The 25753-nt window shown below is 41.6% G+C and overlaps 1 protein-coding gene across 1 annotated transcript in view; it reads right to left on the reverse strand.

Moving 5' to 3' along the window:
- The window catches only part of LOC126514904 (murinoglobulin-1-like), a 49409-nt gene that overhangs the window by 14843 nt on the left and 8813 nt on the right, over positions 1-25753 (reverse strand). Inside the window, exons 5-21 of the mRNA XM_050164133.1 lie at positions 25314-25334; positions 24894-25062; positions 24425-24509; positions 23316-23424; positions 16832-16949; positions 16563-16672; positions 15979-16140; positions 14741-14971; positions 14562-14625; positions 13699-13740; positions 12238-12386; positions 11016-11165; positions 6210-6362; positions 4630-4717; positions 1829-2021; positions 977-1205; positions 138-264 (exon numbers count right to left, since the gene is read on the reverse strand). Of these exons, the coding sequence (XP_050020090.1) occupies positions 138-264; positions 977-1205; positions 1829-2021; positions 4630-4717; positions 6210-6362; positions 11016-11165; positions 12238-12386; positions 13699-13740; positions 14562-14625; positions 14741-14971; positions 15979-16140; positions 16563-16672; positions 16832-16949; positions 23316-23424; positions 24425-24509; positions 24894-25062; positions 25314-25334 (2200 nt within the window). The remainder of the gene's footprint in view (positions 1-137; positions 265-976; positions 1206-1828; positions 2022-4629; positions 4718-6209; positions 6363-11015; positions 11166-12237; positions 12387-13698; positions 13741-14561; positions 14626-14740; positions 14972-15978; positions 16141-16562; positions 16673-16831; positions 16950-23315; positions 23425-24424; positions 24510-24893; positions 25063-25313; positions 25335-25753) is intronic.

A 25753-nucleotide genomic window follows, 5' to 3' on the forward strand; every position in this document is an offset into this window, starting at 1 on the left:
GCTATGAGAAGGTCGAGGGCTTGTTCTGTATTTAAGAAGGTGGTGAGCTTGGGGGCCCCGTGAGAAGAAAGAAACTTAAGAACCTTTCCTGCGTTCACCATTTCTGCATGGAGTCCCCTTACGGAGTTCTTACTCACCTAATGATTTGGGAGTTACCAACCAGGAAGTGGTGTGCCTCCCATTGGCACAGAGGCAGTGAGAATCTTGATCTTTTGCCACTGGGACAGCTGTGAAATCAGGGGAGTCTTCCAGCAGCACGCCCACCTGTGGGCCCACACGGGCAAAGAAAGAGCAAAGATGTCACCATAGAGGGACAACGCATTATGTGTGGGTGGATGTAGGTGGAAGGCTGTGGAGCGTGAGAATGGAACACACGTGCCTAAAATGTCACATAGGCTGACACAGAAAGCTTGCATAGATTTCAGATGCACATACGTGTTGAGTTTTATTTAGCTATCATCTATGCATTATCTACACAAATAATTAGAGAGATAATTATATATTTCTCTATTCATATTTGTTTTGAGGGCAAATATATATTTACTGTACTAGATTTTTAACTACGATATTAAAGTACACATCTAGCTCTAGTGAAAATATCCGCTGTAGAACAATACGCCATTTTATCCTGACAACAGCCTACTATAACTATGTGGACCATATCTTTTGATTGTATCCAGAAGCCACATGGAATATCCAGTGTCAGTCTGTCAGACTGTGTCTGTCAGTCTGTATGTACGTAGTGTCCAAATCACCTAATACACTTTATGTGGTGTCCATATTGTTAAACAACTCTTTGCTGTATATTCGTAACTAGAGTCTGAGAATTTTTTAAGTATTAGGAATCGGTGCTGATGGGTCTAATACAATCTCTTCCTCTCTTTATTTCTTCTTTCCATTTAATTCTTAGTTAAAACTTGCACACACTCATTTCCCTCTTTCTCTCTGGTCATACTTAATTTGGAAAGGTCTTCACCCGGATGCACTTTTGGAGGTAGTTCAGCACGGTGGCCTTGAGCATGAAGGCTTCTCCGCGGACCACAGAGTAGGGCATTGTGACCTCCACGAAGAAGGGCTGGAAGGCTTGGAAAGACACCACAGGAGAGAGGCCAAGTCCAGTGTCATTGGACAGGCAGAGGGCTCCGGCCTTCCACTCAGTGATGGTGTCAGGGACGGTCACTTCCAGGTCAGCTGTTCCTGATGAGCTGGGAGGGTGAGAGTGTGAAACTCAGAAAGTGAGCGTGTGAATTAGTTCTTTCTGAGATGGCGCCCAACGAGTGTGACCTAACGCCATCACCAGTGAGTGTGAACCAAAGCCACCTCTTTGAGTCCTTCAAAGGAATAATGGGAAGAGCACAGCCTGAACAGGGACTCCACATGGAGAAATGAAATCTTTCTGTAGTCTTGTTTCCCAGCTCAACTATTGGCTTCCTGACACCTCAAAGTCTGGATGTTAGTGGAAATTTGAACACAGATTCAAAGTTGTCTCTGAACACCCATCTCCAAAATACCATATAACAATTTTATGACCTATGTGGTCGTCTCCACATAGCCGTCTAGTAGTCTACTCCATGTAGGACTGCCTTACTTACTACTCAGTATGTTCCTGAATGGTTTTAAGGATCAGAAAGGTACATGATAATTTTTATGTGATTTTTTGGGAGTGATGGAAATACATATATTTTATAATTGATGGGTTGATATGCTATGATCTTCTAAATTAGTGATTTCCTTTGTTTATGAATGAGATTATTTAGGGAAATACTAGAAAATAAAGAAATATTTTTTTTTATGCCCAATCCAAATCCTACAAATGGAAATCACTTACTTTACTGTGACTAAATCCCAGATCCAGGTTTCAGGAAAGTATTTTCGAATGGTCTCGGTAAGTGGATCTTCACGAGGTGGATCTTTGCGAGGTGGATCTTTGCGAGGTGGATCCTCACGAGGTGGATTTTTAAGTTTTGCCTTATGCTTGGGTTTTCTTGGGACAGCCATACTCTTATACATGGCAAGAGGCGCTATGAAGTTACAATGGAGAAGATGAACAAAGTACTGAGTACAGTGGGGTACAGTGGGGTACAGTGGGGGACAGTGGGGGACAGTGGGGGACAGTGGGACAGTGTGCAAGGTAAACATAGCTTAGTTTTCAGTTTCGTCTTGACTGCTACATGCTACTGTAACAACTCTGGACATGATACATGGAACCACTCATTTTGGTGGAGGCTGGGCAACATCTTTGTCAAAAGTGGAAACTCTGAAATCTTGGAGAAAACATCCTAGTGCAGTTGGAGTTGGAAGGAAGCGCAGTGCATATTTTCTTGGGTTGGATAGCCAGGGAATGCTTACAAATATAATGTTCCCCCTAGGAGCAACAAAGAGCCATAAATACAAACTCCCAGGCAACAGATCCCATGGCTAGAATGAGAATCCCTTCAGACCAGATAGCCACATTATCAACAGAGACTTTTTTGGGATGCTTTTTTTCCCTCTAGATCCTAGATCTGTAGGATTAACCCATTATTTTAATAGGTTTTGATTTATATACAAACTGAGGGTGGTATAGGTACAAACTCTTGGATCAGAAATAAACACAATGGAGCTGGGTGATGATGGCACGTGCCTTTAACCCCAGTACTCGGGAGGCAGAGGCAGGCTGATCTCTGTGAGTTCAAGGTCAGTCTGGTCTACAAGAGCTAGTTCCAGGACAGGCTCCAAAGCTGCAGTGAAACCCTGTCTCGAAAAAAAAAAAAACAGAACAAAACAACAAAAAAAGAAATATACACAATGGAAAAGTCCGTATCAAGGTTGTGTGTGTGTGAGGGGGTGGGGGGGGTAAATTGGCGATGCAAAGAAAGTTTATTATTCAAGAAACATAGCATTGGCTTGGGTTTACACTGGCAAGAAATGAAAGGGTTAAAGGTAGGGACAGAGGGTATGTGCTCTGCTTTTTCTAGGAACAAGTATACATACAGATTCAGTTAAGACTTTACCTAAATATTTCCCAAAGGAATCTCAGCATTGAAACTCTCATTTTAAAATAAATATACACACAGATAGCTTCATTTCTACAGGTCCTTCTCTGTGATGGTTACAACCTCTAACCTGTCTTTCTATTTGCCTTTGATTACTTCATGATTTCTGGTATCTAAGTTCTTCACTCATTACTTTAAACATCTCCAGGGAGTTGCCCAAATTATCCAGTGTCTAGAGTAGTCACAGTGTCTTAGGTCCTGTTACTTTTAGAAACTTATAATGATATTTCAATTTCTTTTTGAATCAGCATGAGGAAAATTAATACTGTCCAGTCAGAATTATTTTTAATTTATGTTAATACACATGTAAAAAAATTAGTATTTAGAATATAAATAATAATGATGATGGGGATTCAAGATTTCAAGTTATATTGCAGAGGTATAGTAATAAAACCAGCATGGTACTGGTTTTGGATACTATACATGCTCTACAATTTTATTTTATCACAAAAATAGACATGCAGATTAATGGAAAAGAATACAAGATCCAAACATAAGTTGGTGTAATTACAGCCATCTGATAGTTGACATAGATGCCAAAACACACACAGAGGGAAGGCAGCATTTTTAACCACGATGCTGTGAAAACTGGACGCTCACATATAGAAGAAAGAAAATAGATCTATGTCAATGACCCGGCACAAATATTAACTCCAAATGTATCAAGGACCTCAACATGAAATCCGAAGTTGCTAAAGAAGAAACGTGAGCAGTAACCCTGTGAAACAGAAGTGCAGGAAGGGGACTTTCACAGAGCATCCATCAATTAGAAGGTAAGGTCAATAACTGACGAACGGGACCTTACAAAGCTAAAACGTTTCTGCACAGCGAAGGAAACCATCAGCCGAGTGAAGCGGAAGCCCACGGAGTGGGAGCTTCACATCTGACACAGACAGCCCGATTTTAAAATGGACTGTGGATCTAAACACAGTTTTCAAAAGAAATAAAAATGGCCAAGAAATAGCTTTGATAACGCTCATCATGCTAGCCATTAAGGAAACTGAATTAAAACATCGTGGAGATTTCATCTCACCCCAGTCAGACTAGCCAACTGAACAAATGACACCGGAGAGGACGTAGGGAAACGGGGAAACTCATTGGCTGATGCTGGGAATGCAAAGCCGGTACCGCCACTCTGGAGGTGACGCACAGGAGAGGGAGGGGAAGGGTTTATAATGGCTAGCCTTGGTTGAAGACAGGGGAGTGCGCACCTTGTGGCTTATATGCTTTGGTTTTGCTGTCTTCACCCCTGTCTGCAGTGCCTGGTCTTTTCCTTCTCCTCTTCATCCGCAATACTTAAGAAATTCTCTTCGCCTCTCATGAAATGTCTACAAAAGTTCTTCACACTTCACATAACGATTCTCTATTACAGTAACTATTGCATCTCATCTTATCTGTCTCTTTAACAAGGAAGGAAGAACCCCGATTTTTAACTTCCCCCTAGCATCAGCATACATTTGGGCACATTTTGCACAGGTAAGTTTGGCTTCTTTCTCTCTTATTTGGATACTATAATGCTCTATAATTTTATCATCTTTGATAAATAATTCACATTTATTTTATTCTGAAAATACATGCCGACTTGTTATTTTACCTGCTGCCAACAGACGAAAATGTTTATGCTCAAAACATAATGTACGAGGTTTGATCTTCAAGTTGGTGAATGCCTGTAAGCCTATGTCCTGGAAAGAACATTATTAATCACATAAAATATCTCAAAATTCTGAAAACACTCTATGTGTATAAAAATTATAGTAACTAATTCAGATACAGGTTAATTTCTATTCAAATTGTGTTTTTTTCCTTTTTTTAAATATTTATTTATTTATTCATTATGGACACAATATTCTGTCTGTGTGTATGTCTGCAGGCTAGAAGAGGGCACCAAACTCCATTACAGATGGTTGTGAGCCACCATGTGGTTGCCAGGAATTGAACTCAGGACCTTTGCAAGAGCAGGCAATGCTCTTAACCACTGAGCCATCTCTCCAGCCCCTCAAATTGTGTTTTTTTTTCTTCATACTCCTTAGAGAGTGTGGTGAGGAACACAGAATTCATAGTGAGGCATATGTTCTGACCTTCTGTCTGATACCATGCCCTGTTATTTTAAAAAGTCATTCACAGCCATGTACAGTGGTGCATGCTTTTAATCCTAGCACTTGGTGTAAACAGAGACTGCACATTCTTTTCTCAGCCACCCAGACGCAAATAATCACATAAAAACTATATTAATTGCTGTACTGTTTGGCCAATGGCTTAGGCATATTCCTAGCTAGCTCTTGTATCTTAAAGTAACCCATTTTTATTAATCTGTATATTGCCACTAGGCTGTGGCTTACAGGTGCTGGCATGTTATTCCTTTGGTGCTTACATGGTATCTGCCTGACTCTACCTTCTGCTCAGATTTTCTGCTTTGCTATATTCTTCCCTGCTATAGGCCAAAGTGGCTTCTTTATTAACCAATGGCAATAAAACGTATCCATATAAGCATACGGAGGGGAATCCCACATCAACTTGGGATGGAGATGCAGGTAGCTCTCTGCTGAGAGATATTTGATTAGATTATGTAAAGATATGTCACTGTGATTAGTTTAATAAAAAGCTAACTAGTCAATAGCCAGGCAGGGAGAGAAAGTAGGAAGAGGAACATAGTTGTGGGGAGGGAGAAAAAAGAGAAAGAGATGCCAGGGGCCAGCCAGTTAGACACAGAGGAAGCAGAAAAGCAGAACATACAAAAAGAAAGAAATGTTCAAAAAAAAAGTCTAAGGCAAATGTAGATAAATAGAATCAGGTTAAATTAAGTTGTAAGAGCTAGTGGGACAAGCCAAAGTTAAAACTGAACATTCATAATAATAAGTCTCTGTGTCTTTATTTGGGGACTGGCTTGTAGGACAGAGAAAGACTCGTTACAGAACTCTGTGAGTCTGAGGCCAGCCTGGTCTATAGAGTGAGTGTCAGGACAGACAGAGCTACCTAGTGGCAGCTTATTTAAAAAATCCAGATTTTTTTTTTAAATGCCACTTATTCACTCTGTGCCTAGACTGGACACTTTCCAAAATGCAATTTTTGCAATGCTTGTATTGAATCCAAGAACCATAGCAATTCTTTACTAGTTTAGCTCTTCATTAAAGCTAAAAATCATAGCTCAGCACATGAGTGCGTAATACTGCTTACCTCCACGAATTTGTAGACACCCTTCTCCTGTCCGTTTAAGTATACAATGCTATGATTAACCTTTTCACCTCTAGTCCACACACATGGTTCATCAAGTAGCTGATCCAAAGTTTGAGGGCGGTTGATTAACATCATCTCTGGCAGACTGTATATCTGTAAGAAACAAGGGAGCCTCTTTCTTGGGCTTTCTTGGAAGATACTCACAAAGAGAAAAGAATCAGTATGATCACTGCAAATCACTTCTAGAATATTCGATGATCCCTAAGCGAGGCTTTCTAAATATTTTCTATTAAAGAGTGCTTTAATTCTGAAGGTGCTCACAGTATTTAGGAAAAGACGAAAATACTCCACATATTAAAAAAAGAGGTATGAACATAAATTCTGCATATTATATTTGAGAATGATATAATTTTAACATATTAATATAAGACATTAAACATTGAGAAATATGTTTATACTACTTCAACCATTCAATACATATAAAATACCAAGGTTGTATTTTTCAGTCTACTGGAATACTATAAAAAACAAACAAATAAAACAGAAGTTAAGTTAGTCAATATGTAAACAGCCTGAAGAGATCTTAATGAAGAATTTACTACATATTTTTTTCCTAAAATTCAGAGGAAAAAATTTCAAAATAAAACAAACCCAAGCCACCTCCATCTTTGACAGAAGGATGCATTCAAGCCTTCAAACGGCACTTCACAGGATTAGAAAGAGGTCCAGGGGGCTGGAGAGATGGCTTAGAGGTTAGGAGTACTGGCTGCTCTTCCAGAGGTCCTGAGTTCAGTTCCTAGCAATCACATGGTGGCTCACAACCATCTATAACAAGAGCTGGTGCCCTTTTCTGACATGGAAGCAGAACACTGTATACATAATAAATAAATAAATCTTTTTTTAAAAAAGAGGCAGAGGGACTGCAGGTGATGTGTCCAAATGGAAGTGCATCACACGTTAGCAGCCATAGGAGATGCTGGGGACATATGGAAGCGTATTATTCATTTGCAGCCATAGAAGATGCTGGGGACATACAAACAAGTTTGTCAGACTTTGCCGGACCCAGCCTGGGCAGTGGACGATGGGAGAAGTCAAGGCTAGGTGAATGTGTGTGAAGAAGACAGGAGACAAGGGCTTGCCAACCCAGTGTGCTCCGAACCTGTGTCTCTGAGACATGAACTTTTCTTTCATGACTTTTGTCTTTGGCGGCTCCCTTTGAAAGAACAGACTGGTTTGCTTATAAAGTAGCAGCACAGCCAGTCATGTGACAGACAGGGTCACCCAAGCCCGGACCACAGGACTAGCTTTAGTTCCCTATGAACACACTTTCAATTCTTCTGCAGATTTCCAGTGTTAATGACAGAAACCAGTATGAGCAGAGATAAGAGAGTTGAGGAAAGAATAGTAATTAGAAACCAAATAATAAAACAAAAGCCTCCAAAGTAAAAAGAAAGGAAGAAATAAACAAAAACTATCAAATTCTCACCAAGAAAGGATGCGTTGCATCCATGCAGCAAACTCAAGACTATTTAAAATCTAGAGCAGGGAAAAATAGGTTTGGATATAAAGCTAATTTGCAACAAAATATTTAAAAATATGAAAGGTACATCTAAAGGAAATTGCTCAGAAAATAGAAAAACCCAAGGATAACCGGGGTAAAAGACAATGTTAGATGATTTACTTAAGACACCCACCATCTGTCTAAAAAGAACAATAGAATGACAGAAATTGATAAGAATTGAAACAAAATCTTAGAGGAGAAGCAAATTAATCTGTCCTTCCAGGTTTTAAACTTGGGGTCACTATGATCTTAAGGGACTGAGAATTTAGAGTCTGGATATATGTGCATGAATAATAAAATATGTTCATATCTTATTTTCTTAGGCATTTAACAGAAATTGCCTGACTTGTGAATCAATTAAACAGCCACACACGTGCACACACCTACTAGCAAGATTATGACTTTTGACCAGATGCAAGATGAGAGATGTTTTCACATTATATTCAGTTCAGCCAGGTAGTTTGAAGAGCTGTCTGCATCACCATTCATCAGGACTCGAGTGGATATTTAAAAAAGATGGCCAGCTTGATCCAAGTGACAGATCCCGGCAATAATTGCACAACCGGTACTCAGGAGTCTTCAGCCTCCGAGTAGGGAACTCATATTTTCTAAGTTCAGAGGCCCCGGCTGAATGTGGGCTCGGGAGTTCACTGCCAGTCAGTGTGTGGGAGGATGTGAGTTAAGGCCATCCACAGTAAAGCAGGAGTGTTCACGGCATCTCCACTTCCACGCTTTAACTTGTTCGATGATGATTTATATTGATATTGTGGCTTATGTGGACTGTTATTTCATAGAGGGCATATTTCTTGAGACCGTCATTTCTTGTCTTCTTAGATGTTTTATCTCATGCATTTAAAACAGTACTGTCAGAAAAGACCCACAGGCTCACCAGGACACAGTGAGAACCACACTCTCACATGCCAGTGAATATTCTGGAGATCAGATACAAACAAATAAAAGATCTTAAAAGATTACAGAGAGAAAATAAATAAAATAAAAGATGCAGAATTAATGGCTTTGTGCATTTTAGCACTAACTTAGGAAGATATAAATCCAGAGGCCCAATGTCCCCCGAGTTCTCAGGGAATGTGATTTCTTAGCTGACGTTTTGCCCCATTTCAAAGTATTAATTATTACTGTAAGTATAGATTCTCAGAGCTGCAAAAGAAGTTCATCTCGGATTCCCTCTTCTCAGAACAGTCCCACCACATGCTTAATGCTCAAGGGAGTCAGAGACCCGAAAGTAAATCATAGCAAGGTAGAAAACAGTGAACCAAATACAGGGGATTTTGAAGGCACGCCCCCGGATAGGGGTGAGCACTTGTGTTACAGAAGTCACCCAGGAAGAGAGCAGCAAGGTGACAGAGAGCTCCAGTGGGGACCACAGAAGAATTGCCAGAGAACTGAAACCCAGTGAGGGGGAGGATGACCCTAAAGCAAACATGAAAAGGAATGATTAAATGTTGGGATGTACAAATGAGAGGAAATATGGCCACAGCGCACCGTCTGACTTAATAACGAGCCATAATTTTTGGTGATAGAAATGCAGACTTTCTAAGGATTTGACACAGTAATCATATAGTTCTGGAGGCAAGATGGAGATAGAAGGGGTCTGCCTAATCAGTTTTATCATGCTGCTTTATAGTAAGAAGAATAAACAGATACTGCTAAAGATGAAGCAAGGCCAAGACTTTCAAAGACTAACAGAGATGTGAAATAAAATATTTAAGAACTAGCTGTAGGGCTGGAGAGATGGCTCAGAGGTTAAGAGCATTGCCTGCTCTTCCAAAGGCCCTGAGTTCAATTCCCAGCAACCACATGGTGGCTCACAACCATCTGTAATGAGGTCTGGTGCCCTCTTCTGGTCTGCAGACATACACACAGACAGAATATTGTATACATAATAAATAAATGTTTAAAAAAAAAAGAACTAGCTGTAATCATTGAAAGAATGAACAGCTAAAGCTTGGATAGCTCAGGGTGGAGACCAGCCCAAGGGAGGGAGGAGCAATAATAAGAGCAAAAAGGTCAAGACCATGAAGGGATTAACCACAGAAACACCTAACCTGGGCTAGTGGGAGCTCACTGACTCCAAACTGATAGCGGGCAAACCGGCACGGGACCAAACTAGGCCATTGAATGTGGGTGACAACTTTGTGGCTTGGACAGTCTGTGAGACCACTGACAGAGGGACCAGGATTTATCCCTAGTGCTTTGACTGGCTTTTTGGAGTCCTTTCCCTGTGGAGGGATACCTTACTCAGTCTAGATACAGGGTGGAGGGCCTTGGTCCTGCCTCAAAGTGATGTGTCAGACTTTGTTGACTCCCCTTGGGAAGCCATGCATGCTTTTGTTTGTTTGCTTGCTTGTTTTATTTTTTTTAAAACTAATTGCCAGTATTTGTCAGCTAAAGCAATTCCTCAAGAAATCTTTTATTTAATAGATTTGGGAGAAAGTCAGACTCTAACAGGAAAGCATTTTAGTCATGTTCCTTCCTCAGCTGTTTTCTGCATGTGCGCCATAAAATTCCGCCATTAAAATGAAAGTAAATGCTGGTTTACCTTGTGCGTTAGTCAAAGACTGGCTAGTTCTCAGCGTTGTCTGGACTAAAGGTTACGTATGCACCTTACATACATTTTGAAATAGGCTATTAGCCAGTGTCAATAATTTTTTAAACTATTACATGATATGTAATTTTCCTTACTAAAGCCCATTCTTACTTCAATATGAAGAAGAATTTTGCTATGATTATGGTTTCAGTTGCACATCTGAGAATTTTCAGAGCAAATTGAGAACCTCCTTGTAGTGTTTTTAAATTTCAAAGCATTATGTATTTTTCTTATTTGGGAAACTCTTGAGATGCCCAAGATTCCATCTGTGTAAATGGTTTTGTTTGTCTCCCACAGACAGCATCTCTCTGAAAAGCTCCATCTGGAACGTGCTAGGGGGCAGCCACTCCTGGGGTGGGAGAGGAGCAGTAAGGACACAGAGGACCTGGGCCACACACAGGCTTTACAACCCACTGAGTGCTTTGCTTCAGGCTTTGTCTAGAGTTTATTGACTGAAGTTTTCGGAGCTGTTCTTTGGGGTTTTATAATGAAGAGCTCCCTTAGCGATGCCTTTAGCATTAAATGCAGTATTTTTACATTAAAGAGTCCTAGAGCCTGAATGACTACTGTTTTATCAGAACCAGCACCTGGACCCTCACCTCTGGCCTCTCTTGGACAGAGGATGATAAGGACTCACCAAGGAAGGGGAGAGCTCAGCTTCAGGCCTCAGGAGCAGCACGCTTTGGTCCACGGCTCTCAGGCCACAGAGGGACTGAGGAGAAGCTGTGACCTGCAGATGGGCGTGTGAGGCGGGAAGACTTTGGGCTGGAGTGAAGCTCAGGTCCACCTGTGGGAAGGGAAATCAGGCTTAGCCAGCTTCCTGCTCTAGCAACCCGGAAGCCTGCCACTTGAGTCACCCTCTAACTCTGCGTGCACATCTGCTTGCCAGATCATGACTGTCGGGAGATCAGCCGAGGCTCTTTGCTTCCTTTTACATCATTGGGATTGATTTAGGAAGACAGGAGTTGTGTCAGTCAAACTCTAAAGCAATAAACGACTATTTTGGCTCCTTGAAATTCTTGCAACTAGCTCATTTTTGGTATGTGTGCACATGTATGTGAGTATGGTGTAATGCACACGTGTGTGCAGGTGCATGTGCCCATGCACCAGGCAGAGGCCAGAGGAAGATGTGGGTGCCCTCTCTACCTTATAGACATAAACCTGGGCTAAACTTGGCAGCTGCCAAGTTCCAGCAATTCTCCTGCCTCTGGCCTCCACAGCACTGGGGCTATAGGAGTCACCAGTCATGCCTGGTTTGTCACATGAGTGTTGGGATCTATGATTTAATAGTGTCGTATCATAAAACTTAGTAATAGCAAGACCCTATGTCTTTATTACACGCATAAAAAATTATAATGAAAAACTGGAAGAAAAGGAAGTACACTAACAATTGATAGGCCTGGATTCTATTACTGGGCTTGCATAACACTATGTGACATTGAGATGGCTCACTGGGTAAAGGCACCTGCCATGAGTCTGATGTCCTGAATTTGATCTCCTAGACTCCTGTGGAAGGAGACAGGCATTGAAAAATTGTTCTCTTCCCTCCGCATGTGTGCATTTACGTGCACATTGCACATGCAGAAAAATACAGTAAAAATTTTAAGTTATCTGACTTTGAAGTAGTTGGAAAGCTACTAAAAGTGTTCAGTTCCCCTCTCTTGGCCCCCACTTCCTTGCTTTCCTTCTCATCAACCTCCAGCCATTTGGGGGTTTGTGAATTAAAATCTGGCACCCCAGCGCCATCTGTATCTTTGCACTGAGGCGCACACCTGCTACTGGGTGTAGTTTATGAAATCTGTATCCTTAAGAGGTGGTTTTCCTTTTTAAATAGAGATTTTTAGAAATAAGTCACTCACTTTGTTGGGAAGACACTTTTCAATGTCAAAGTTTGCAGAATCTGCAATCATTTCTCCATCAGGCAGGATGGCATAGATGAGTATCTTAGCCACGGGCGCCATGCTCAACTCCACAGGGATCTCCAGGGCAAAGTCCCCTTTCACTGGAGCTGTGGGGAATGGGAAGAGGCAGGCATGGGTCAGAAGACTGTCAGGAAAACTTAAATAGCTAAACACGGGGATCTGGGGGACCATCTGTATGTGGAAGACAGTCTCACATCTGGTCTGTTCTGTGGTTAACTGTTCGCATGCTAATGATCTCAGGAGGGTGTGGGATGCTCACAGCATCCCACCAAGATGTTTACCATGGAAGGCTATAGTGCTTATTTATAGCTAATCATATACTAAGCTCTTTTTTTACCCCCTAACATCCCAAACAGCATCTGTTAGATACTCCTGTTATGAAAAGGGATGAAACAACCCTTGCCTGGTGTTTCATTTATTATTAAGATCAGAAGAAGAAGAATTTAGATGACAACTTGATCTCCGAGGAACAAGCTACATTTGGAAATAATAAGCATATCTTTGGAGTTAATGAAATGCTCACTGTATTTCCATTTCTTGAGAGAAGATTATGCAATTTTAGAAGTCTCTGTTATTGCTTCTGGTGCATCTGAGCAGATTCATAAACCTTCTCAAGATGGGTATTATGACTCCTATTTAGTGTTCGTAGAAAAAGTAACTGGATATTTTATTAAATAGATAAATAGATTTTAGAGTTGGTCAGAGAGGGCTCAAAGGGGGATGGGACACATTGATTTCCCTGGAAAGGGGAAATAGAAGCCATCTCATGGTGGACTGGGGGCAGGTGGTGATGGGAACTTGAGGGATTGTGTTGGAGAGTGGATGGAGAGGGAGAGTACTGAAAGAGATGACTGGAAAGGGGGCACATTTTGGGGTCAGGTAGAAACCTGGTGCACGGGAAACTCCCAGGAATCCATAAGGATGACCCAAGCTAAGACTCCTAGTAATAGTGGATATGTAGCCTAAACTGGCCATTTCCTGTCATCAGATTGGTGACTATCCCAACCGTCACCAGAGAATCTTCATCCAGTAACTGATGGAAAAAGATGCAGAGACGCACAACCAAATATTAGGCTGAGCTCGGGGGAATTTCTCTGAAGAGAAGGAGGAAGAACTGTAGGAGTCAGAGGGTTCAAGGACACCACAAGAAAACAACTCACAAAATCAATTAACTTGGCTCATAGGAACTCAGAGTCTGGGCCAATAACCAGAGAGCCTGTGTGTTACTGACCTGGGCCCTCTACATATATGTGACAATTATGTAGCTTGGTCTAGTTGTGGGACTCCTAACAATGGGAACAGGGGCTGTCCCTGATGCTTTGGATGACTTTTGGGAGCCCATTCCTCATTCTGGGTCGCCTTGCCCAGACTTAGTACAAAGGAGGTGCTTAGTCTTACCACAACTTGACGTGCCATGTCTTCCTGACGTCCATGTGAGGCCTGTTGGACAGAAACAGAGGAGGAATGGATTTAGGGAGGGGGGGAGGGAATGGGAGGAGATGAGGGAGGGAAAACTTCAGTGAGAATATGAAATAAATAAATCAAAAATACATTGTATAAATATATGTAACCTTCAAAGAATAAATAAAATATCTTTAAAAATAAAAGCAAAGAACTGGAGAGTATCTCAGAAGTTTAAGATCACTGGATGCTCTTCTAGAGAACCCAAGTTTGATTCCCAGCACCCACATCAGGCTGCTCAGAACTCTCTGTAACTCCAGCTTCAGGGGATCTGATGCCTCTGACTTTGAGGTCACCCACACTGATCTGCACATACTTACTCATAAGAGCGTGCATACACACACACACACACACACACAATTTAAAACAATAAAAATGAATCAAATGGATAAAAACTGGTGCATCTTGACTGGCCTAAAGACAAAGGCTGGAACCCTCCAGATTTTGGGGGGGGGGTTGACACTAAGATAACACCTTTTGCCTTGGTGGTGATAATCTGTGTGTAAATGCATGGATTCCTCACTTGGGGTGTATCTTGGAGGACTTTGTATTTTTGGGGGTTACCTCTTCAGAATAGAAATTTCACCATGTTGAATGAGACCCACGTTAGGGGTCTGAGACTCGTCCATCCTGAAGAGATAACCTACTTGAGATGGCAGAACCTGGACTTCCGGCTGTGGAGGGTGTTTACCGTGACACACAAGCACCATGGAGTATCCTTAGCTGTTCAGTGCTGAGATCTCTCTGGTGATATTGTGGGGAACTCAGTGGAGACGTGCTACTGGGTGGGACTCACTCACATTCTCCTGGCTCCGTGTGGTGTGTGTGCTTTCCAGTCTGGATAATTCTGCCCTTGGCCATGACCTGAGATTAAAAAGTGTTTTCCAAGCTTACATCGAAATTTTACATGGCAGGAGGAGAGGCACGGTCAGGAGGTGAAAAGACGCTTTGTATTTCTCAGCGTGGAGCTAGAACTCACCAGGTAATAAAAAGTGAGTTCCCTCAGCACTCTCAAGACTGGTCCCTTCAGAATAAAATGTGCCCGGATTGTCTTAGTCTGACTGCAGGGCAAGACGCTGCCGGCCTCTGTCTCCAGGTGGACGTAGCTCCAGCTGTAGGAGTAGACACTGTGCGCTACGTGGTGCGCCTCTGCGTATTCGACTGCTGCGCAAGGGAACAAACGACAAGGACTTTCCTCCCTGTGGTAGACCTGGAGAAACAACACATTTTGTCATTAATCGTCTTAAAAATTAGACTTATAAAACTACATAACATTTCATGTGCTTCAGTGGCTTTGAGGCCAGGTACTGGAAAACCAGGAGATTTGGGGCCCAGTATTGACAGTATAGCAGAAGCCAGAGGCCTTGAACCAGACCAACGACTCATTGCAATGAACACTTATAAGATGTAGGGACTAAGGGTTTACTGTGTGACTCACTGGGGGCACACTACAGCTTCCACACCAAGATTTTTTTTTTGATGTTTTCTTCTGTTTTTGTTTGTTTGTTGTTTGTTTTACTTAAAAATTTTTTTGAGGGGGGCGTTGCAAGAACAGAGGGCAGTAGCAAGGGGGTGGGGAGATGAGTGGGGTTGGGATGCCTGATGTGAAATCCACAAGGAATCAATGAAAAGTTTTTAAAAACATGCAAAAAAATTAGAGAGAAATTTCATTACTAAAGCAGTAGAAAAAGAGTCTGGGGAAAAAGAAAAAAGAAGCAAGATGAGAAAGAAAGGAGATGAGGCCCAAGCCTGAGAAAGAAGATCAAGGAGCAGCACAGTAGAAATTTGAAGTAGGTGGTGTGGGTATGGAGAGCAGAGGCCTGGGGGCAGAAGCGGGTGAGTGGGGGGTGGGGAGACGGAGAGGTAACTGGGGAGGAGGATCAAGCAACAAAATGTATGAAGATGCCATAGTGAAACCTGTTCTTTTCTATGATAATTTAAAATAACACATTAATCAATTTAGCTAATTAAAAGGTTATCTTAATAGACATGTTTATTAATTAAATGTGTAATTAAAAAATAGCACATATTCATAATGTGTGCACTTATTTCTGTCGCCCTTTGCTTGTACTCTTATTACTTATCAGAAACCATTTGCGTTTTGTCCTAAAATGAGACAGCTTGATGTGGGAATACTTCTTCCTTAAGCTGCACACTATTGAGTCCCAGCTGTTCCGAAGCTTCACCATGTGTCTCGTGCCCCCGTTTCTGACTCACTTTGATAGTGAGGGAATGTATGTCGACGTTGGTGATGTTGATGGAGAACTCTGCCAGGCCATGCTGATCCGTGGTAGTAACACTGGTGTAGCCAAGTTCCCGCGGTTTGATGAAGACTTGCTCATTTGGGATGGGGGCTCCTTTGGGATCCACTAGACGGACCTGAGTTGAACAAGGAAGAAACGTGTAGTCTAGGGATGATGATACTACACAGAGTATAAGAGAAAAACGTGTTGCAATATTATATAAAGATCTCAAAAGATGCACCAACTAACAGCATGCAAAAAATATTTTACAAACATCTAACACTTTAGTAGAGCTGGGTGTGCAATGAAAGCCAGGGGCTTTGGGGTTTAAGGTTTTCAAGGACAGTAGTTATAAATATAAATTTTGCTACATAAGCTTTAGATTTGGGATATCCTGATAACTTTTTTAAGTTGACCATGTGAAGTACAAGCTCTACCAGCAAGCTAAATTCCTGTTTGGCAAGCAGTGAGGTCAGACACGTTGAACACCGAGCAGAATGGCCTGGGTTGAGGAACCACAATACAGCCCAAGCATCTATGAATCCCAAAGTACTTTACTTTCACAAGGAATGGAATCCCGTATTTAAAGTGTGAGTCTGCTTTCACGAATATGAGTTTGGTTGTGGTTCTTTCAATTTCAGTTCTCCTAGATCCAGTAAACTCGAATCCTGAAAAAGAAATTAGCAGTATCATTGAAAGCCCAAGCCAGTTAGAGAAGAATTATTTGTATTTTACATCCTTTTCCAACACCATTAAAACCACTGTTGACGTGAACAGGTGTGAGTTTTCACAGCCTCCTTCTCCATATTCTCAGGTTACTCACGTACCTGTCCCTTCTTCTATAACCTTCGCGTCCACTTGAAGATGCTGGACTTTATAAAACCTTTGCTTTAATTCAAACACGCTGATGTTTCCTTCTTGTGTGGTGCAGCCATTGCTGTCCAGCTGATATGCAAGATAAAAACAAGGTAAGAAGGCACAGTGTTCAGATCGATGGGCAGCTCAAACCTATGCGTGAGGGCTTCATTGAGATACGTGGGTGCTCAGTGCTTCACAGCATGGCATTCCGGTCATAAGCACTGGGACTCAGCTCACACACTGAGCTGATGGGTGCCACAGTCATGAGCCAGGCACAAAGCTGCCTCGGCTTTGTCATCTATAAAAATAGTGATTGTCTTCATAGACAATGAAGAGTACTCAGTAAATTCACAATGAGAATGTAATCAGACCGCTTTCTTGTATGTCATTAGGACTTAATAATCACTTTGTATTATTTAAAACAGCAACTACAGGCTTGGGTGTAGTTCAGTGGTACATTTTACTGGTAGGTGTGAAACTGTTGGCTTGATACCAAGTACCAGTAAATAGATTTTTCTGGTTAAAAAAAAAAAAGTGAAATCTATTTCCAGATGTTTAATGGGGGCTTAGGTGTTGCCTCGGTGTGGCTCTGATTGACAAAAGTCTTCAGAGGAGAAAGGACAGATATTATTCTGAAATGTGAAAGAGAAGGGTCGCCAGAATTATATTACTTTGCTTTTTGTTTGTTTCTCTGCAGCTTTGGAACCTGTTCTGGAACTCACTCTGTAGCCCAGGCTGGCCTTGAGCTCACAGAGCTCCACTTGTCTTTGCGTCGTGAGTGCTCAGATTAAAGGTGTAAGACCACCATCCAGCTATTTTTTTGTTTTTGTTTCGAGACAGGGTTTCTCTATGACTTTTGATGCCTGTCCTGGACCTCGCTCTGTAGACCAGGCTGGCCTTGAACTCACAGAGATCCATCTGCCTCTGCCTCCCGAGTGCTCGGATTAAAAGCATGTGCCACCACCGCCCGGTTCTTTTTTTTTTTCACCGCCCGGTTCTTAATTCAATTTTAACTTCACCGTTTATGTTGCCTTCTGTTTTCATTTCTACAGTGATTGCTGGCATAGCACTGCACTTTATTTTGTTTAAATTGTATCACTCTATTGTCTTTGGTTTCCTGGTGGTATAGCAGTTTGTTTTCTTGTCTCAGAACAGCTGTGGGTACTGGGCTGTTGAGTGAAAACTGCTTATTTAGAAGACCCCCAAATTAAACTGGAGGAGATATGTATTATAGGAGATATGTAGATCACGATGAAGAAACAGGAAACACAGGCAATATGACAATTACGAAAGAACACAACTCCTCACTAACGAAATCCCAGAACACTGAAACTGTCATAATGCCGGACCAATAATCTAATTGTCTAGCTTGGGAAATGGCGAGTGGCCTCAAAGAGGATTCAGACAAACAGATGATGGTGTTGTTATTATCAGCTCAGGACAAGAATGGGAAAGTCGGCAGCAGATGTGCTGGATAATAAAAGAGAAATAGCGTGTGAACCAACCAGAACATCCAATAAAATCATAGCAAATAAACACATAAATAAATAAATACATAATTGTCAACAAACAAACTCAAATACAAATGATTTTAACTCTCTAAGGGACACAGGACAACTAGTTAGAAGAAAAGATGAAAGGATAGTATGATAGTTTGGATATAATTGACCCCTTTAAGCTCACAGGGAATGGCACTATTGGGAGGTGTAGCATTGTTGGAGTAGGTATGGCCTTGTTACAGGGTGTGTGCCACTGTGGAGGCAGACTTTGAGGTCTTTATGTGCTCAAGCCATGCCCAGTACTGTAGAACACTTCCTGTTGCCTGCTCAAGTTGTAGAACTCTCAGCTACCTCTCTAGCACCATGTCTATCTGCCTGCTGCCAGGCATGATGGCATGAGAATAATGGACTGAACCTGTGAACTGTAAGCTACTTAATTAAATGTTTTCCTTTATAAGACTTGCTGTGGTCATGGTGTTTCTTCATAGCAATAGAAATCCTAACTAAGACAGAGAGAAAAGAATAGCTAAGAAAATCCAAAGCTCATAAGAATCAGGAGTATCAATACTCATAAATGATAAAATAGACTTCAGTGCAAAATTAGTTACAAGAAATAAAAACTCACTCCCTATTAGTGAAATGAATACACCAAAAAGAGGATACTAAATAAACACGTCAATGCATCAATTTCATAAAAGAAATACTACTAAGGAAAGGATAGATAGGTCCAGACACAATCATAATGGGCGACTTTAGTACTACACACTCATTAATTGGCCATCTGGATAAAAAAACAATAATTTCCAGAGTGTTGTATAGGAATTTCATCTGAGTTTAAGCATTCTGTCTGGAAGGAGGCTCACTAAGACCCAGGACATAAACAAGAATTACAAGGCTCAGGAAGGAAACTCACAAGTCTCAAGAAGATCTTAAAACTGATAAGACTTCAAAGTGACAAACAGGCTAAAAGAATTAATGCCCAACAAACCAGCCATACAGAGAATACTAGAAACAATATTTTGGACTGAGGAGGGTAATAAGCAGAGGTAATAGTCTACTGAAAAGAAAAAATGAAGCTATGATTATTATAATATGAAATAGGATTAAACACAAATATCAACAAAATAATAAAATGGTAGCAATCAACAGATACCTTCCAGAGACAACTTTAAATATTAATGACTTTCACTCTACAATCAAAAGACATAGGACAGTTGAATGGGTTAAGAAACAAAATTGGTCTTTTTGTTGTTTACAAGAAGCTCATTTTATCTTCAAGGATAGAGAAGAGAAAAAGAGGAATACTTTATTCCTATCAAGGGAACAATTAATTGAGCTGACACTACAATTGTAAACATGTATGAGCCAAACTCTAGCACACACAGCTTCATAAAAACCACACTACTGGACTTCAAGACTCATATGAAACCCAGTTCAGTAGTTACAGTTGATTTCTAAACCTCAGTTCCTCTATTAGGGCATCTGGACCAAAGATAAACACAGAAGCATCAAAATTAAATGACATCATACATTAAATAAAGCTAATCTATACCTATAGAATATTCCACCTAACCACCAAAGAATACTTACTATTCTTTGAAGTAACAAATGGAAGTTTCTGTAAAATAGACTACAAACTGGGACACAAAACAAATCTGAACAAACATATTTGTTGAAAATTTAAATAACCTAGTCCTTCCTATTTGACCACCATGCAATACAGCTCAGAACCAACAGCAAAAGAATTTCTGGAAATTACACCAACTCATGGAAATGAAACAGCCCATTACTGAATAATGAGTGAATCAAAGAAGAACTAAAAAAAGAAAAATTTAAAAATCCTGAAATTAAGTGAAAATGAAAACACAGCACAATAAAACCTCTGGAACACATTCATAGCAGTCCTAAAAGGGACATTTGCAGATCTGAATACTGGCATAAAAAAGAAGAGAAATCACATAAATAAATCACTTGATGATAGAAGTCAAGGATTTGAAAAAGAAATTCAATATTAATAAATGGAAAAATAATAAAGACTAGGACAGAAATTAGTAGAATAGAAATAGAGAATACAAAGACTTAATGAGTCTAAGAGGTGGTTATTTATGAAGATAAGATCAACAGACCTTTGGAACAATCAACCAAAAGACAGAAGGAAATTACTCAAATTAACAGAATCAGAAATTTACAAGGAAACATTACACAGTTATTAAAGAGATTTAGGTGATTGTAAAGGAATACTTTAAAAACCTGTACTACATTAATTATTTAGAAAACCTAAAACAAATGGACACATTTCTACATACATTGAAAATACAAATGTTAAACCAATAAGAAATGGACAACTTTAACAGTCACATAGACTCTGGGGGGGGCACCACTGCCATTTTCCTAAACTAATATAGCTCCTTATTATATTCCCAAGACTTTTCCTTATACTTCAGATACGTGTAGATCTTACCCCTCATCAAATACTCTTGTTTTTCAATCTCTAGAGACATGATAGAGATCCACAGCTCATCACAATGAAGAGAGCAAGTGCCTGCGATGTGCTCAGCCCACCTGATATATCTCCAACATAACCACGGCATTAAAGGACCAGGGAAAGTCGTGGAACAAGCATCAGACAGAATGTAAAAAACCAGAATGCAGTTGCAGCATAGAGGGACAGGGGAGCATGGTAGGGGGGCGGGGAGTGAGAAGGGGAGCAGGGAGAAGAACATGAGGGATCAGGAAGATCCAGCTGGGTGAAGGGCAGAGAGGGAGAGCAAAGAAAGAGATACCTTGAAAGAGGGAACCATTAATGGGGTTAACGAGAAACCAGGCACTAGGGTAGTTCCAGGAACCGACAAGGATGACTCCAGATAAGAATCTAAGCAATAGTGGAGAGGGTACATAAAATGCCCTTCCCCTCTAATCAGACCAACGACTAACTTAATTGTCATCACAGAACCTTCTTCCAGTAACTGATAGAAACAGATGCAGAGATCCACAGCTAAGCACTGGGCCGAACTCCTGGAGTCCAGCCATAGAGAGGGAGGAGTGATATATGAGCAAAGGGGCCAAGAACATGACGGGGGAACCCACAGAAACAGCTGACCTGAACTAGCGGAACTGCCAGCAGGGGAACCCCCATAAGACTGAACTAGACCCTGTGAATGTGAGTGACAGCTGTGAGGCTTGGGCAGTTTGTGGGGCCACTAGCAGGGGAACCAGTATTTACCCCTAGTGCCTGAGCTGACTCGTTGGTGCCCATTCCTTATGGAGGGATACCTTGCTCAGCCTAGCTACAGGGGGATGGGCCTTGGTCCTGCCTCAAGTGAGGTGATAGACTTTGTTGACTCCCCATGGGAGGCCTCACCCTCTCTGAGGAGTGGATGGGGTGGGGTGGGGAGAAGATGGGGGGAGTGGGAGGACAGGAGGGAGAGGGAATAGGGATTGTTTTAAATAAGATTGTTTTAGAAAGAAAAGTAAAAAGACACACGTGAAACATTAAGCTGAGTTAAATAAACTTTCATGAACTTAAAAAAACTAACCCAACCCCATGTGTATGCAACAAAGCTTAAAAGATGTTTACATTGAGACTCTTTACAAAGTACATGTGACCACTTCCATAAAGATTGGGTCTATTGACTGAAAAACAAGGCTCAGCTAAGGGTCTATGGAGAATGACTAAATAAACTAACGAATAAACATAAGAGTTTGTGGGAGTCCGGAGTGGCCTGGCCCTACAGGGAGCACAGATGTCACCAAGTCTGTTGTAAAGTACACATGACAACTTCCATAAGGATGGGTTCTATAGATTGAGAAACAAAGCTCAAGATAAGGGTCTGGAAAGGAAGAGTCTGGGATAAACATATAGTCTGGGGGTTCAGGTGTGTCCTGTTCCTACAGATACCAGGATATTAACTACACCCATTCCATTGGGTGGAGGAGACGATCCTGCATGTTTAACCTACCTGGTTTCCCTAATGCTTATCTGTGAGCCCAAGGACCTTGGGCTCTCTACACTTCATACACTGTGGTCACATGAGACTACAACCTAGTACAGCCACTTAACAAGTACGTATAGACGCTTCTCAGAAAACGCAAGGTCAACATACCACATGATCATCTATCAGGAATGTATAAAAGGAACCTATATCAGGATGCCAAGAGCTGTGTTCACGTGCATGCTTGGCATTTATTGATTCACAAGCAAGTGAGTCCATCAGTTGATGAGTGGATACTCGAAACTGGACCAGAGAACGGTACAGGCTTGGGGATTGTCACCTTTCACAAAATATACCAGACTTAGACACACAGCAGTGTGTGCTTTCCGCCGCATGAACGGGGAAAACAAAAAGGACTGCGAAGTAGATGCTGTTCCATTGGGGAAGAAGAAGAGTCGGACAGCAAGACGGATGGGGGCAGAGCGAAGGTAACGAAAGAGATAATCAAGTATGTGATACACGAGTAGGAATGTATTGGAAAGAAGCCTATTGTTTGGTCCAATTTACTCACATTCTATATGTGCCAATTAAAGCATACTTTCAAAGAATAGTCTAAAAGGCATGAAAGTAGCAAGGGCAACACAGGAAGAGGAGAAGAACACAGGAGCAGAGGTGGCAATGGGACTAGGGAATATGGTGAAGATACAGAATCCTTATGTAAGAAAATGTCATAAACCTATTACTTTTGTACAATGAATACATACTAAAAATTATTGGTGGCCAAGGTTAGCCGCAAAGGTGCTGACCTATCCCTATAGTAATAGTGGGTCCCAGGACTATCAATATTGTCAATGAGGTGGTGGGGGTGCTGGGAATTGCACACCTGCCTGGCTAGTGTTCCCCAAGGTCCCAGAACATCCTCTTTTAATACCTGGGTGTGCGTTTCTTCTCAATCTTGTTGTCTGTGTTTCTGTTAGTTAACCCTGGATATTGAAAATAGGCCTTTGGACAGATTTACTCACCCGGCTCCTGACTTCTTTGCATCCAGTCTCTTTATTCTGGATATGCTCCTTATATTTATAACATATCTGTATCTTTGCATGTCCTGGCACAGGCTTCCCATAGGTATACCTGTCAGAGAGACAAGAGTCTTCCTAAAGTAGAGCCCTAAGTCCTTCCATCCATGTTCACTTGGTCCATCTGTAGCAGTAGATTGACTATGTAGTTTCACAAGACAGCAAATACGGTCCGTTAGTACCACATGACACTTTCTAACTAGACATATTAACAACTTTGCCTCATTAAGAACCTCGGGGGGGGGGGGGAACGACAGGATTTTCTCCCCTTTGTAGTTCTGGAAAGATTAAATAACCAAATCAGGAACTTCAGCTAGCAAATGGGGGGCGGGGGCTGAGAGGACTGGGAAGCATGGGAAAAGGGCTCAGAACTATTCTAATAGACTTCCTCCATCTTTTGCCTTCTTTCTGTCAGTTTCCTTTTGAGCGTGTTTATTTTAATGACAAGCAATTGTGAGCTCGGGTGTGCCTCTTCTGTTTGATTCAGGCCCCTTTGCAAATTCCTTCTACCGTGGTTTGGCTTACCGCGATTTCAGACTTAAAGAGCAAGTTCGGTTGCTGTGGCCCAGGGTCCTTATTTATCAGGTACAGAAACGCAAACAGAAAAGTGAGCTGTTTAAAAGTTCAACTTGGGCGGTAGTGACCGGAAGTAGAGCCAGACTGGGAACTCTTGTTTCTCTGCTCTTTGCGTCCACCCGAAATAGGTCAGGAGAATGCCGAATTTAGTGTCTGTGTTCTCTTCACATGGGTCAGGGAATCTTTTTAGGTGCCTTCCTGTCTCCAAAGGCAGGCACTCTCTACTGCCTCATACAGCTAATTTTATCATTGGTGCCATCAGTATTAACACTAGCAACCTACGCAATGAACGGTCAAGCAGTGATGGATGCAGAGCCGTCAGGGACATGAAGAGGAAATGAACACCATGGGGGAACATTCTAGGAGGGAAGGCCACACAGCCTTAGCATTTGTAAATACTCTACTGTGAGGCCTTATCCCAGATATTTTTATGTTCGAGCATATTCTTAAGGCTAGAAGGTCAAACACAGCTGACTCACATCCCGCACACAGTCACGCGGAGCTTTTCATCTTGTATCGAGATGGCCTTTGGGACCTTTACTTGAACTTCAAATCTGGGAAGCACTATTGGGAGAGAGAGAGGGAGGAGAAACTCAGGTGGGAAATGACTTTTCTAGTTGCCTAACTGATCAGCCTTGGCCAAGAAATGTTGATTTCATATTATTGAGGTAACTGCCCCCTCTAAAGTTAGAAAGTTGAGCCGTCATAGGTTATATCCAGTTTGAAAAGCTCAGAGGTATCTACTTAAAGAAGAAAAAAACCAAAGAATTTGTTTCTGAAAATCCCAGAACTCTCTGGAAGCTCCATGTTGCTAGCTGGGTAAATTAGCGAGAGTCAGACGAAGCCCAGTCTTATGCACTGGAACTTAATGTCTCCGGAAGAACTCATCCCACGACAACCAGAAACTTAGGCCAGCCACTTTCCCTTGTCAGTCTTCCCAAGGCGTACCAAATTCCTCCACGGTGAAGGAGTGCTCTTTCTTATCTCCTGATTGCGTTAGTATCACTATCTTGTAGGACCCCAGAAGGGGCTCTGAGGACAGGCTGAAGGACAGCTGCTTAAGCCCGGTCTCCGTGGTAACATCCCTCCACTGCATAATGCGGTTCCCTTTTGGATCCTGTGAAACAGGTTGCAGACTTTCTGAGTAGACAAAGTGTTAGCTGCAGCCACACATCTGAGAGCACTGTGTGTGTGGTGGAGCATCTGGGAACTTGCTAATATTCCTTTGGGACAGGGAGGAATAAAGGTAAAGTAGGGGATCTGAACCAGTTATCTGGGGCAGGGGTGGAAGGCTGCTACAGCGTGCCAACGTCTAGTTCCGGTCAGCGGACTGATTCTCTCGGAATAGGAGATAGTTGAGTTTCTTACCTCAATGTAAGCCAGAGGAAACTGGAACAAAGGGAAAAACAGTGTTAGTTTAGAACAGTGGTCTCAGTCTAGGGGTCACGACCCCCTTGGCAAAACTCTATCTTCAAAACTATATTATGATTCATAGCAGTAACAAAATTATGGTTATGATGTAGCAATAAAAACAACTGTATGGTTGGGGATCACCACATGAGGAACTGTATTAAAGGGTCGCAGCATTAGGAATGTTGAGAACCACTGGTTTAGAAATTTCACATAGACAGCAAATTCAGTAGAGTCCCAGCATGGACCATATGATGGGAGTTTCAGCCAGAATTCAGTGAATTTAATATCAGGTAACTAAGTCAATTGCAAACCAATTAACCACCATAGAGAAATTTTAAGCGTATGTTCTAGCGCTCTCTGAGTCATACGAACCACTTAACGGATAGGAGCTGAGA

Source organism: Alexandromys fortis, unplaced genomic scaffold, assembly GCF_014885135.2.
Source record: "Alexandromys fortis isolate MF-2015 unplaced genomic scaffold, M_Fortis_MF-2015_v1.1 scaffold_150, whole genome shotgun sequence".
NCBI classification, from domain to species: Eukaryota; Metazoa; Chordata; class Mammalia; order Rodentia; family Cricetidae; genus Alexandromys; species Alexandromys fortis.